The following is a 15,363-nucleotide window of genomic DNA, read 5'->3' on the forward strand; positions in this document are numbered from 1 at the left end:
AAAAAAAAAAAAACAAATAAGCAAACGAACAAAAAATCCAACTCTGGGGAGCCAATGTGGCTCAAGGTTGAGCCCTGGCTTTCCACCTATGAGGTCCCGAGTTCAATCCTCAGCCCTGGTACCTCAAAAAAAAAAAAAAAGCGTATGTATCAAAGTATATGTACATATTATTTCCTTTAACCGCAAAACTCTGTGTTAAAAGAAAAATTATTTCAGATTATGTTATTAGTGCACAGCTGATGAAAGCAACATAAATGTTATAAATGTTGATATTTTACTTTTGTTTAAAAATTATTGGAAATATTTATTGCAGGTGGTTGAGGCTTTAGAAAAACATTAGTTCTCATATGAATATTACTTGGTGAAATGAGAGCAATTGTCTGTTTCAGTTTTATTCTTCTATATGTAGATGTAAGCCTCTATTCATGCTTACATGGATAGTAGATGGGAATGATAATTTTGTTACACTGCCTCTAAATTATTTGAATTCCTTTCATAATAATGCCAAAATATCATAATTTATCTCCAGACATGATTTTCAGCAATCTTATCAGTTGACACCTGCACTAAGGGCCTCCTTCAGTTTTGTTGAAAGCAAAGAATTAGAAAACTACTTGTCTTGTATAATAACCTTGTTGATCTCCTTGGAGAGGTTGTTGTTAACTTTGTCAACACCAACATCAGTATTTCGAATTGACCCTGGCATTTTGACATTGGGGGCAGTACTGTACACAGCATTCCCAGTGAGTGTGAGTATCCCCTGTTCTGTAAAGTGAGAAGAGAGCATTTGTGAAAGGGAAGGTGAAAAAAGAGGAGCTGTACCTCTCTCTTAGATGTGCCTTCTCAGGCAGGTGAATTTAGGAAAGAAAACATGACGGTTGAGACTGAGACTGAATTTTCTTAAAACTGTTTGAGTCCATGTACTCTTAAGAATGTGTCTGCACACCTCAGTTTTCAGACTGTGGGCCTACAAAATCATGTTTTCTAGGCCCGACCCTGGATACTGGGGAAACCCAGGGGAAGGCAGTCAGAGGTGGGAGGAATCTGGTCTGTGGCGTGGCAAGGGCCTTTCCTAGACCTCAGCTGCCCTTGGGAAGTGAATCAAGCACAAGCTGCACATTGCCTTGGTGATTTAGAGATGAATAAATTACTCTCCTTGCCCTCCAGGAGTTTATAATCTGAGCTCGCATGATAAAACAATCACCAAAAACAAACAAAAAACCCTCTTCTAGGTCTTATTTAACACCATAATAAAACACATATATTACTCTGTCACACATTTTTTAATGTTTTAATTGAATTGCAGTATAGCTGGTTTCCTTTGTAGCCCCATATATTTTATTTTATGTATTTTAAAACTTTTTTTTGCAGAGGAGTTAGAATTTATCGGAATGCTAAAGGAGTCCATGGCACAAAAACAATTAAGAACCATGCTCCACATGCTGGCCTTTTCCAAATACCACATGCAGTCAGTATCCAGAGAGTCCAAGATGACAATTTCAGTAAAGTGGCTTCCGGCTGCCAAGTAGATGCTAGGTATGTCTGTAGCAAGGTATTACTGAAAATGATGCATTAGACTATTTCAGACTTCAGACCTGGGATTCTCAGGTATTATCCTAAGGATACTAGTATCTTCCTTTCTACTGTAATCCCTTTGTAGTCAAACTAGTGAATCCACCTGGAACCACCAGGGGGCGTGGTTCTCAAGGGTCATTGACCCTCCTTGCCCCTAGGCTACCACAGGCCATGATGGGGGGGGAGAAAAGGTCATTATCTTCACAACAGTTGAGAATGTTCTCGATTTTATTATTAAATAATCTTAACCTATGACTTTTTAGTTACCGTTTGGGTCGTCTCTCCGTCTCCGTCGTTGTCGTCGCCCCCTGCCTTAAAATTCATTATTTTCCTGATTCTTTCTCAGGCAGCTGATTTGCTTCATGCACCAGGTCCCCTGACTTGCAGCTTCAGAGCTGCATTTAGATCAGGTATCTCATTTACAGTATCACATTTCTGTTACCATACACTGTGTGACCTGGGCCTCCCCACAGCTTTTTAACAATTAGTAATTGAGCAGGAAGTGTGTTTTTATTACAGTGGCCTTTTGATTTTGGTTTTACAATCATGTAGTGTTTAGCGGAGAGCAGAGGTGGGGAAGTGGCTCTCTGAAACACATTTTTGACAGAGAGAAGTCTGTTGTTTCAGCCACTTGGCTATCTGTCAGCAATTCTCAGAACTTCCCCCTTGTGTTGGTTGCTTGGCAACCTGGGGTTGGAGCAATCAAAGCATGGCCAGTGCTTTTTCCAAGCCCAGATTGGGAGATGATTTATTGGTGGAACTGTAAGCATGGGAAACTAAGCCTCAGAAATGTGTACCTTTTGTTGTTGTTGTTTAAACCAGGACTTTATTCAACCCACATCAAGAAAAAAAATCACTTGAAGGGTTTTAATGCAAAATTTTAAAGAAAATTGGGGCTTAGCACAAGCTTGTGGTTATTATGTGTCGAACCACCTATGTATAGGGTTTGTTATATTTTTTTTTCTTAAGGAGGTACCAAGGATTGAACCCAGGACCTCGTATATGGGAGGCAAGCAGTCAACTACAGAGCTACATTTGCTTCCCAATAAGAGTTGGTTTTTTTGTTTTGTTTTTAGATGGTACAGAAATCAAACTCAGCACCTTGTACGTGGGAATTAGGTGCTCAACCACTTGAGCTACATCTCTTCCCTTAGGTTAGTTTTTTAGTTGGATTATTTTTTTTTCTTGAACTATTTTATTGGAACACCCAACATTTTAAAATTCAGTACTTTTTGTGGTAAGTGAGGACACTTGGAATGTCATCTTTCCCCCAGAAACCCAGGCCAGGGGACCATCAGGGTCTTCCTGAGCTGTGAGGCCTTGGTAGAGTCAGGCACAGAGCCAGATCCCAGCTTCCCTGCCGCCAGGGTCTGTCCTGGCTGTGACCCAGGGAACAGCAGTGTGATTGCTAAGGGCATCATCCAAGAGAGCAGTGCTATAGCCCTGAGGTCACGTGACATATGGAATAATCACTCTTTCCCACTGTTTTTTCAAAATTGACTGAAAAATACAAAGATCCTTCCTTATTATATGCTATTTTAACAGGCGTTTTAAACAGGTCTTCCTCTTCGTCTGTGTATGCATCCATGTTTACTTAAGGGGGAGCTTTCCTTTTAGGAATGAACTTTCAGATTCTTCCCATTTTCTTCTGCCTACAGTGCCTTCTCTTGCCTCCTCTTCAACCCCCTCCCCACAAGTTAATAATTAAAGCCTTTTAACTGTGAAATTTTCCTATATTGACTCATTTGTCCTATAAAAGTGAGATTTAACAGCTCATTCTGAGATTTCTCCTTTATAGATAGTCTCTCATTTCTGCACGACTGCAAATGAGGATAGTAAATCTATTTCTGGGGCTATTCTGCATGTGGGTAGAGGAAGAGTTAGAAGAGTCCCAGCCCAATTTAGTAGCAATCTGAGTTTTTTTGTTTCTTGTTTTTTGTGTATATGTAAAACTTTTAAGAAAAATACATTGAAACTCAAAATCCACTCTGGCTGCAGCCCATTGTATCCAACTCTGTATGTAAATGTGCTAGTAGTATGTTTGCAGTCCTTACAAATTCACCGATCTAATCTATTCGTGTATGCAGTTTACACACAGCTGTGTTCATGCACCCTTAATACCAATGTTTTTGGTATTAAGTTTTTGGGACTGCTTTTGTTCTAAACAAAGCCAGCAGAATAGCCTCATTTCCAGCCCTTGATCTAAGGACCCTCCCCTGAGGGGCTTTCTTGAATGTGATGGCCATCCTGCATGGGGACATGTGAGACCAAACAAGGTGCCTATGATAGAAAGAAAATAGTGACCAGTCACCACTGATTAGAATGGGATGTGCCTTGCTGTTGAGGTTTGGCTGTTTTAATTGAAATACCCTAACCCCACCCTATCCCATCCCATTCTACTCTATCCCAGCCCCTTCCCACCACCCCTACCGCATTCTCTAAAGGGACCATTAAATTTTCTCCCATTTTGGAGATCATTCTTTTAAGTGAACAAAGTTAAATGCGGAACCCAGGCGCATGTTGTATTATCTTGAAGGGAAAATAAAGTGTAAGTTTCCCTTTTATGGCAGGAGCTGAAATGAGAACCGCCCCCCCTCCGCCCCTGCCACTTGTCAGGGCCTCAGTCTCCCTTGTTTGAGAAGTGAGACAGATCATAATGGCTTTTGCATTTGGTTGCGTTCTTCTGGAAGACAGGTTTGACTTAATTTGAAATAACAGGCCTATATGATATTATTTATTTTAGGAATATATGATATCATTACCATCATTCTTTTTTGTTTGTTTTGCTCCTCGTCTGCTCATTTTTTCTTGTCTGTTTTGCTCTTTGCGCGTTTATTTTTGTTGTTTTCTTGATGTCTGCTCATTTTCTACTTATTGTTTCATTACCCATTAATCTAATAGTATAATTCTTTCTATTGGAAAACTTTCAGTGCTTTGGGGATGTTTTAATATTTACAAAAAAGAAATAAGGCTCATTGTAGATCCAAGCTGTCCAATGCTGTAGCCACTAACCACATGTGGCTATTGAGCATCTGCAATGTGCGAGTCCAAGATGAAATGTACTGTAATCATAAAATAACACTGAATTTCAAAATACCGAGTATTAAAAAGGAATGTTAAAATATCTCAGTAATAATCTTTTGTATTGATTACATGTTGAAATGATAATGCTTTGGAAATACTGAGTTAAATAAAATGTAGTGTTGGGAAGCAGTTGTGGCTCAACTGAGAGAGTGTCCACCTACCATATGGAGGGTCCAGGGTTCGATAGCCAGGGCCTCCTGACCCATGTGGTGAGCTGGCGCATATGCTGTGCTGTGGCATGCAAGAGTGCTGTGCCACGCAGGGGTGTCCCCCACATAGGGGTGCACCACACTTAAGGAGTGCACCCCACAAGGAAAGCCACCCCGCACTAACAATGTGCAGCCCGCCCAGGAGTGGCGGTGCACACACAAAGAGCTGAAGCAACAAGATGATGCAACAAAAAAGAGACACAGATTCCCATCACATGACAAGAATGCAAGTGGGCACAGAAGAATACACAGCGAATGGACACAGAGAGCAGACAACAGGAGGGAAGGGGAGAGAAATAAAATAAATCTTAAAAAAAAAAAAGTAGTGTTAAAATTAATTTTGTTTCTTTTTTATTTTTAAAATATAACTACCAGAAAATTAAAAATTACATACTTGGTTCACATTTGTGACACATTCAATTTCTATTGGGTAGCTCCTGATCTAGACTCATTCAATTACAATTTTTACAAAAAGCTTCCTAACTAAAGATTTCTAGACAAGACGTATTTCCTTTTTTCCCTGTTATTCCTCTTTCTCCTCTGCTGAGACCAAAAAAAGGTACACTTTAAAAAAATCTATTTATGAACCACTTTACCAAAGCATATATGTAGAAACTCTATCATGATATCGCAGGGAAAGAAGGGGCCTCTAATGCCTGGTTTGGATTCTGTTATTAGTGTTGGGTTATTTTTAATTTGGGTGTAGTCATGCAATCATAATTGGCAAGAGGTACTTAACTGGCATTATTTCTACATCTTTTAATGCTCCTGCTTAACTAGCCAGTTCTCATTTGACTTGAAAGTGCATTGAAGCATGCTTTCTGATAGTCACCCAGTGGCAATCATTTTTGCTAGTTCTGTAATAATGAAAGGACTTCTGTATTCTCAAGTATCATCTAAACTCAGAGACACTGACAAAGATATTGACAAAAACTCATTGGCTTTTGATACTGGACCCAGTTGCTGTGTAAACCATTCAATATGAAGCCATTTTTTCATTGGTCTTTGAATGAAATATGGAATAAATTTCATTTGACATTTGAGACTGCCTGGGGAAGGTTTAACATAAAGGTATGTTGAAAAAGGAAATGATTGGCTTCACCCTGGGTTCCAGACTGGCATCAAAATAGTAGGATGGCTGGTTTCTCTATTGGGACTGAAATTTTGAACTTAGAGGAAATTCAGGCATCTGATTGTTTTGTAGGTGGTAGTTAGAGAGTGAGAAATTTCACAGTGACTGCATGATTGGAGATATTGGGTCAAGCTGGAGGGTAGAAGATAATTTCATTCACTTTTCTGGGTTCGTGATGGGGCTTCTTGGAAAAGGATGCAACCCAGAACCCAGCAGTGTCCGTCCAGGTTGAGATGGCAATGCCCTGAAACCACAGAAGGCTTGATTCTGAATAGGAGGTGTAGGTTCAAGTATGAGCTTGGGTAAAATGTCAGATTTAGAAAGATTGGAGAATCATAGACAAAAATGTGATTATTTAAAGTTGTGCCATTCCCTGTCTCTAAATTATAACTAGATTCTGGGAATAACACTAGTAAATTGTGCAAAGTCTAAAGTGGAGTCAGAAATCAGGAGCAACATATGGGAAAACAGTAAAAACCCACCATGGCTGCTGAATATGAATATGAATTTTGATATATTCTCCGCCCCCCCCCCCAACAGGTTGGTTCTGGTACTACTTATTGAACAAGTAGTGCTGCACTCAGGTCACCCTTTTGTTACTGTGTCACGTATTTAAACCAACGTACGCTTCTCAAAGCAAAACCAAGAGGAAACCTTCAGAAAGAAATGTGTTTTAGATATGGGGTGATAGGAATCTACAATAAACAGGGCTATATGGAGAAACTTAAAGGTTCTCATCTAGTCAGTAAAAGCCATTGATGTACAGGTCGGTGTCATGTAATACAAATGTTTGGGAATGTTTAGATTTCTCTGCCTGGCATCAGTGCTCTTCTCACACTACCCCCTCATTAACATAAGACCACATTTACCTTTAGGACAGGGCTTTGATTTCCTTCTGCTACTTTGTACCATCCGAAGAGCAGCTGATACATTCCTGTTACTCACTACCTGGCTTACAAACTTAGAATTTTGTATCTCTGTTGGGGGCAACTGTGGTTTGCTTACTTGCAGATCAGCCTGTTCTTTTAGTCCCCTGGGAACCAATAAGTTATTAACATTAAATTTTGTGCAGAAAACAGTAGAGCAGAAGGAACTGTTTTCACAGTGGGAATTATTTTAATACCTACAGTGTTTTCCAAACAGTTATGTAAGAGGACTGAGTAGAAGTCACTTTTCACAAATCATGGTGAGTATCTGACTGTGTTACACTAGTTAAAATTTACCAGAGGGACTTAATTTTGAAAGCTCTCAGCCAGTGATTAATAGAGTTATATTTTAGCCATTTTTGTAGCTTAGCCTCTCTCTTGCTTCTCTTCCTTGCTGCAGACATGGGTCAGATTCAGCACTTAAGATGATATGAGCCATGTTAGGCATTTCACTTGTAGACAAGGGAATAATCATACCTTATTCTTTGAAGGATTTGCTCTCAACCTTATGTGTGCTGTCCAGTTTTATATTCTGAATGTTTTTGTGATAAGGGACATGTATCTTATGGCCAATTTAAAAGATGAACAAATTGAGACAAGAATAAATTAAGTTTTGGGAATGTAACTTTTATTTGTTCGTTCTCTGTACTTGTGGTATAACACTGGAGACACCGGACAATGGCTTTGAAATACTTAAGTTCCTGAAAGACAAACACAGGCAACAAATACCCTGTTACATTTCTGACCTGCACCCTGTTCTTGACTCCTTTCCAAGGTTCCACCCATTTGAGCCTCCCCAATTGTTTATACTTGCCATCCCTTGACCCTCCTACTCTGGTTCAAGGATTAGGTCATATATGGTCAACTTTCCCATCTGTAAATTGGAGATGTTCATAGTCCCTACCTTGTTAAAGTTGTGATTAAACAAGTCTGTGCTTGTAAAGCATTGCACAGGTATAGGAACCACTCAATGTCAGTCATTCTCATTGATTAGAGTGGTGCCTCACTTTTTCATATGGTCGCACATATAGGAATTGATAGTATTTGTACTGTGCAGTGATAAGGTTAAAGATGAAGTAGCCTGCCCTAGATCCTCCCTACCACCCTGCGGGCACAGAGGGTCTGCATTGGGAGACTGGAGAGGAGGTCACAGCACATAGGCACAGGCCTGGGAGGCTCTGACACACCAGTGGGCTCAAGAATAGCACGAGGATCTTTTGAACATGTTAATTTTATAGCAAGAGATAATGTTATTTCATTTTGACCCTATTATTTTTATTCCTGTTAAGTATCTCCCATTTTGAAAATGGCTATGTCTAAATAGTCGTGTCAGACTTTCCTTCATGGAACAGAAGAGCAGACTCTTATGTTCTTTCCACTCTACTAAAAGGAGAAATAGTGATGCCAGATTTTTCCAAAACCCAATTTAACAATGCTTTGTTCAGGTAACACAATTTCTAAAAGCCAGGAGCTAAATTTTTTCTACTAGGCACTTAGGGATAGATAAATCCTGATGGTGGTAGAAAGTTTTAGCTCAATAATGGAAAACTAACCATTTGTTTAAAAGTTGGAGGACAGTCATAAACTAACTTTTAAAGCAAAGAACAGTCTCCTAGCCATAAATAAATATATATTCATTTTGGGATCGCATCTGGCTATGAGGATTCAGAAATAGAAAAGGACTTGTTTTGTGTTCCCAAGAAGTACATAGATTGGTTGGAGAAGAGCAGCATCGAAGGAACGAGTGCCAGCATCCAAGACAGCCTCAGATCATATGTCTGAGAATGGCCAGACTGAAGCCTTGTTAGAATATAAAAAGCAGGGCTGCTTAGTGCCAGGAGCAGTGACAAAGCCAAGTTACTTGCTGTCCTTTTTCTTTTTTATTAAAAGGTAACAAATATACAACATGAAAGTTCCTATTGTAATCACTTTCCAGTGTGCAGTTCAGTGGCGTTAATTATTTCACAACATTGTGCTACTGTCACCACCATCCATTACCAAAACTTTTCCATCACCCCACCCAGAAACTCCTTGCCCATTAAGCATTAACTTCCCATTTCCCAGTCCCTGTAATCTTATTTCTAGCTCTACAAATTTGCATATGCTAGTTATTTATCTAGTCATCTGTTGATGGGTGCTTGAGTTGTTTCCAGCTTTTGGCTATTGTAAATAATACTCGTATAAACACTGGTGTACAAATATCTGAGGCCCTGCTTTCAGTTATTTTAGCTATGTATCTAGAAGTGGGATTGCTGGGTCAAATGGTAATTTTGTATTTAACTTTTTGAGGAACCATCAGACTGTTTTTCATGGCAGCTTCACCATTTTACATACCCACCAACAGTGTATGAGGGTTCTTATTTCTCCACGTCCTCATTAACACTGGTATTTTTTTTTTTTTTTTTTTTACCAGTAGCCATTCTAGGTGGTGTGCAGTGGTATCATATTGTGGTTGATTTGTACATCCCTAATGGTTAATATTGTTGAGCATCTTTTCATATGCTTATTTATATTCTTTGCATAAATGTCTGTTCAAATCCTTTACCCATTTTTAAAATAGAATATCTTTTTGTTATTGCATTATAGGAATGCTTTATATATTATGATTCTTAAATCTTTACCAGATATGATTTCCAAGTATTTTCTCACATTCTGTAGTTTGTCTTTTTTTTTAAGATTTATTTTTTATTTATTCTCCCCCCGCCCCCCTTTGTCTTCTCTCTGTGTCCATTCACTGTGTGTTCTTCTGCTTCTATCCTTATCAGCGGCACCGGAAATCTGTGTTTCTCTTTGTTGTGTTGTCTTGTGTCAACTCTCCCTGTGTGCGGCGCCATTCTTGGGCAGGCTGCACTTTCTTTTGTGCTGGGCGACTCTCCTTATGGGGTGTACTCGTTGCGCGTGGGGCTTTCCTACATGGGGGACACCCCTGCATGACACGGCACTCCTTGCATGCATCAGCACTGCACATGGGCTAGCTCCACACGGGTCAAGGAGGCCCGGGGTTCGAACCACAGACCTCCTATGTGGTAGGCGGACACCCTATCCATTGGGCCAAGTCCACTTCCCTCTTTTCATTTTCTTGATAATTTCCTTTGATATACATGAAAGTTTTTAATTTTGATGGTCTGTTTTACCTGTTTTTTCTTTTGTTGCTCTTGCTTTTGGTATAAACTTGCTTCCTTTTAAAAATACACACATTCTTTTTCCTTCACCCTTGGCATCTATATACCATTAGGTACAGAAAAGTTAATAGAATAATTCATGAGGCCTTGAATTTCAGCCCTATAAATGCAGAATTTCAGCACAGCTACTAAACAAACTTAAGAAACAGGCTGTCCATGAATTTGTAGCCCCTGTCTGTTTATAAGTTGATAGTGTTATTAAATTAAAGCCTTAAAAATCTCAGAAGCCTATGTAACATACTGGCCTATTCCAATCATTGACTGCTGCGAGTGGTTGGTTTTGTTGTTGTTTTTAAAAGCTACTCTACATTACTGGTAAACCACAAGGTAAAGGCTGGTCTCTGAGAAGCAGATGTTTTGCTAGTTTTGAGGCCTTGTGGCTTTCCATAGAGAAGTAACAGTACAGGCCACATGAAGCTTTCACTTCCTTTTTTTTCCCCCAACTGAGGCCAATCGTGTTTTGATCTCAATAAACATAATCATTGATACACATTGATGGCTGTGGCAGAGCTATGCTCACCATCAGGTGCCAAATTTGTATTTCTGGAAGTAGTTAGCTTGAGATGTCTATGAAACATGCAAGTGACTGTTTCCAATGGACTTGGAGCATGGATTTCATCTTAGAAATACCAATGACAGTCTTGGGTGATATTTAGAGCCCAAGGGAATGGTGGAGATCATCTGGGGAGGGAATTTAGAGAATAGAAGGCCTAGAACAAGGCCTTGGGAGACTCCAATATTTAGAGATTCAGTGGAGAATTAGGCTGCCTGGGATGAGGAAGGTAGAGTTTGGACTCATGGAGCCAAGAAGGTCAGCTCTGTCATCAGAATTCAGAAAGGATCTTAATAGTCCAAGTCCACCATGACCACCCTAGCCCAGGCCCTATCCAAATCAGGGCTTGTTTGACTTACATATCAAATACTTGGGGAGCACAAGTGCCTAGTGCTATAGGGTGGCAAAGTGGTATGAAATACAGGTTCTGCCCTTTCAGAACTCACAGGCTCTATAGGTTAACAGGGCATTATACAAATAAATTAATCCTAAATGAATGGGAGGGAATGGTGAGGGAAACTCTGCTTTTGAGTAGGAGGGATTTGAGCTTGGTTGGAGGTACCTTGAGTGGGCTGTGGAGAGGAATAAAAAAGACCCTGTAGTGTCTGGAGTTCAGACAGAGGTCAGAGTAAAAGCCAGTTGGTGATATCGGACATCTAGTTGGAAAAGGACAGGATCTTGAAGGGTCCTGAATTCAGGGCTAAGGGTATAAGTGCCATCATGCAGAGGTCAAAGTGCTATTCTTAGGTAGGGGTTGGGGGGAAAGACAGTGTGGGACTCATGATGAAGTTTGTGGTTTTGAAAATTTCCTTAGCAGAGGCCTATAAGATAGGTGGACAGGGGAGATGAATTAACAGGTTAGCTAGTAGGAAAGAGGGATAAGGGCCTGGCCTGGGGTCTGATGGTGGAATGGGCAGGAAAGGAAGGCATCGAGTGACCTATCTTAGGATTAATACTAAGGACTTGGTGATTTTCTGTTGTGGTCAGCAGGAAAGGGCAGTGCCATAGGTAATGGTTCCATGACAAAAAATGGTTACCACTGTAGATTCTCATCTCCATTTTTCAGTGAACGTGATAGTGAGAGGATGGATTTTAGAGCCAAATTGCATACGTTTAATTTCTGGCTTTTCCTCTGATGAAGAATCTGATGACTTTGGTCTGTGCCTCAGCTTTCCTTTTGTGTAAAATAGGAATAATAGTAGCACTTCCTTCTTAGATTGTAAGAATTCCGAGATAATATATGAGGCTCCTGGCATACAGTATGTACTTAATAACTGTTAGTCGAACAGCTGATGTTCAGAGGATTTCATCATCATCATGGCAAGAATCAGAATCTAAAGTCACATTTATCTAACTCCCCCACATTATCCCAGTATCTCAGATTCAGCTTTCTCAGATGCTGTCTTCATCATGCTGGCCCCTCCTAGTAAACCAGTTGTAGCTTTGCATCAAGCCCACATTCAGGTTTCACAGTCCTGCAATTCCATTGTCTGGCTCATGCCAGATTGCCCACCTCAGCTCAGTTTAGACCAGGATTTCTTAACTTTTTCTGTTCCACAGACCTCTTTGCCAAGTCAGGTGAAAACCATGGACCCCTTACTAAGCCCACACTATGCTGTGCATTATTTAATAAATATATCACACTCACACCAACATGTCCCCACAAGAATGATTTTGTTTTTTAAAGATTTATTTTAACTAAATAAATATTTAAAGATGGATTGAGGTATGTGTTTGTTGTTTGAGGTGGCTGTCTGCTCTCTGTGTCTGCTTGTCTTCTCTTTAGGAGGCACCAAACTGAACCTGGGACCTCCCATGTAGAAGAGAGGTGCTAAACCGCCTGAGCTACCTCCCCTCCCTGCTTTGCTGTGTCTTTTGTTGTCTTTCCTCTTTGTGTCTCTTTTGTTGCGTCAGCTCACCTTCTTCAGGAGTCACTGGGAACTGAACCCATGACCTCCCATGTGGTGTGTGGAAGCTGAGTCGGTTGAGGCTCATCTGCTTCCCAGAATGATGATTTTTTGCATTTCAGTTCACACTGACGAACCCCTTAAGAACCCCTGATAGAGAACCATTCTTTCCTATAACTCATCTTCCATTCTCCACCTCTGCCCTTCATAGTGTTCCCCTACCTCTCATCTACCTCCACAAGTCCTCTCCATCCTTTGAATCTGGCCCATGTTCCATTGCCTTGCTGGACATGTCCTGGACACTTCAGTTCATCCCTTTCCTTGGCACCCTTGCTGCAGAGATGAGCTACATTGGCCTCTTTAACTGGTCTCTGTATTGCAGCTGTCTTTCTGTCCCTAATCCACACGTATGCCATACTGCCATTGGAACAGTCCTTATCCAGCCTTTTCGTGACACTCATGTTTTAAACCTGTCAGCCTACAATTAGGAGGATCATGACTCTTCAGTGTGGCCTAAAAGGCACTGCATCCTGATTCATCACCTGCCTGGTCAGTCTTATCTGCTGGCACTCCATTTTGTACACTTTGTCCTCCTTGCAGTTCCCAGAACGTTCTCCAAGCCCTTCCTAGCTGAGTCTTAAGCCTGAAGCCCCTCTGGAACCCAAGTTCTTTGTTGTCACTTCCTCTAGGACATCACCTAGAGTATTAAATTGCCTCCTCCTTCTAGCCCCACCCACTGCTCTTTGTTCCTCTGTTGCTCTTTACTTGCCTTCCGCAGGACTGGAGTTCCTTGAGGGAAGGCTTTACCTTATTCCTGTCAGTATCTGCACTTTGAGATGCTACAGCACACAGCCCAGGGTGTGCGCTGATCATACGAATGATAATTTTTTCAAGTAGTAAAAGGTCACTTCTTCAGACTAGGAGAGCTTGCTTTTCTCGTGCCTTGAAAGATTTTTCCATTGAACGACATGAATTATGTTGAAAATTAACAATGATGAGTCATATCTTAGAAAGGAATGAAATCCGAAAATGCCGAGCTTTCAGGAATGGAGTGGAAGGTAGTAGACCAGTCTTGCAGGCCAAGTCTGGCCCCTCACCGAATTTGCTGGGCTGGTTGAGGCCGTGAAGTCTTCAGACACGGGGAGTGGGAGGGACTCTCCCGCCGGGTGGGAAGGTGATTTATTGGCCTGGGCGCTTCCGCACGGATTTGGTTGTGAAACGGCTCCCCGCGAGGTGCCTGCTAATGTCCGGGGCCTGGCGGGAGGCCAGCCTTATGGAGCCGGAAGGGGTCGTGGGGCCCAACCCCTCCTTTCGCCGCCGAGGGCGCCGCGGTGGGGGCGGTGGGAGCGCTGCTATGTGCGCCCGGAGGCTGGCGCGGGCGCCGCGCGGCCCTGGAGGAGCTCCGCGGGGAGCGCCCTCTCCTCGCATTCGTTGCGGTAGGAGGAAGTTTTTGAGCTCTGCTGCCCTTAATTTACTCCTGTTCGGAAACGAGGAACCAGATCCAGCGCCGAAGTCCCGGGTCTTCGGCCGCGGGGGCAGGCCAGAGTCCCGGACGGGGGCCGTGCGGGTGGACGCGCCCCCTGGCTGCGGCCGGGCGGGGGTCGGGGGACCCGGGAGAGGCCGGAACGCGGCGATCCAGGCCGCCTTTTGCAGCCGCCCGTGGCCTCGCCGGGCTCTGCGCCGCGCTCCGGCCTCCTCCCCCAGCGGCGGTGGCCCGGGCCCCGCGCCCCCCGCGCCCCCGGCGCGGCCCCGCCGCGGTCACACGCCGAGCCGCCCTTGGCCGCCTCTGCCCTCCGCTTTGTAGAACCGGAGTCGAGTGACAGGCGGGCGGCCCCGGCGGCCTCTCGCCGCCACGGACTCTGCGCGCCGGCCGGGCTTTACCTGTGGCTGCCGGGGGCCGCCGCGCCCGCGCGTCCCGGAGAAGCGCCGCGGGGTTGGCCGCGCAGGACCCGGCTGCGACCCCCGAGGTCGGGGTCTGGGAGCCCAGGGGACTGCCCTCTAGTAATGGGATAAAGTGAAAGTCTCCGGGCTGAGCTTGGGGAAGAGTCTGAGACAGATTTAAAAAAAAAAAAAAAATGGGGGCGGGGAGGGGCGTTGGGAGGAAGGAAGGGGTGCTGGCCAGTCTTTATTTGGTGGCTTGGAGTGGCTATGTGGGGGCAGGCCAGCTGGGCGATATCGGTGCCTTCCGGGGCCTTCCTGGCGAATTCCTTGGATTTACAAAAGGGGGGGTGGTTAACCCTCTCGGGTCTCCTTGTGGAGAAGTCACCAGGTTTGGTTCTGCTTCCTTGCTTTTTGCTCGATACTTGGGCGAAGCTTCGTTCTCAGGTGTAAGGACTTGTGCTGTTTATTGAAACAAGGAGCACATTTGTTGTTTATACCTTCGTGGACCAATGCTGAGATTATCCGACCGCACCGAAGGGACCGATTGCTTTTTAGCTTCAGGATCGGGATTCCCTTCTCTTAAACGCGGTGCCCTGTCTGGTGTGCGTGGGATTAGGTTCTGATGAAAACTCTCAGGGGATCAGCTCTAGCCAGGGGGTTCCAGCTGTGCTGCTGAAATATTTCTCCCAGCTTAGTCAATATTCCCTAGCGCTAAGACTTTTTTTTTGTGGTTGTTATGCTGCTGATTGCAGATATCGTTGCTTTGCTGACATCCTGTTTTGTTTTTGGTTTTTACATCCCATTTATTGTTTCTTTTTTATCACAGAAACGCTTCGTTAAGGGGCTCAGGCAGTACGGCAAGAACTTCTTCAGAATTAGAAAAGAGCTGCTTCCCAATAAGGAAACAGTGAGTA

The 15,363-nt window shown here is 43.0% G+C and overlaps 1 protein-coding gene across 16 annotated transcripts in view; it reads left to right on the forward strand.

The window, feature by feature from the left end:
- The window catches only part of RERE (arginine-glutamic acid dipeptide repeats), a 517,403-nt gene that overhangs the window by 423,353 nt on the left and 78,687 nt on the right, over window positions 1-15,363 (forward strand). For all 16 annotated transcript variants that reach the window (XR_011649764.1, XR_011649765.1, XM_004481866.5 and 13 more), the window contains one exon: window positions 15,276-15,356. Coding sequence is in view for 14 of the 16 variants with exons in the window: in XM_004481866.5 (XP_004481923.1) it covers window positions 15,276-15,356 (81 nt within the window). In the remaining 2 variants the exon portion in view is untranslated. The remainder of the gene's footprint in view (window positions 1-15,275; window positions 15,357-15,363) is intronic.

The sequence above is a fragment of the Dasypus novemcinctus genome, chromosome 9 (assembly GCF_030445035.2).
Source record: "Dasypus novemcinctus isolate mDasNov1 chromosome 9, mDasNov1.1.hap2, whole genome shotgun sequence".
In the NCBI taxonomy this organism is placed as follows: domain Eukaryota; kingdom Metazoa; phylum Chordata; class Mammalia; order Cingulata; family Dasypodidae; genus Dasypus; species Dasypus novemcinctus.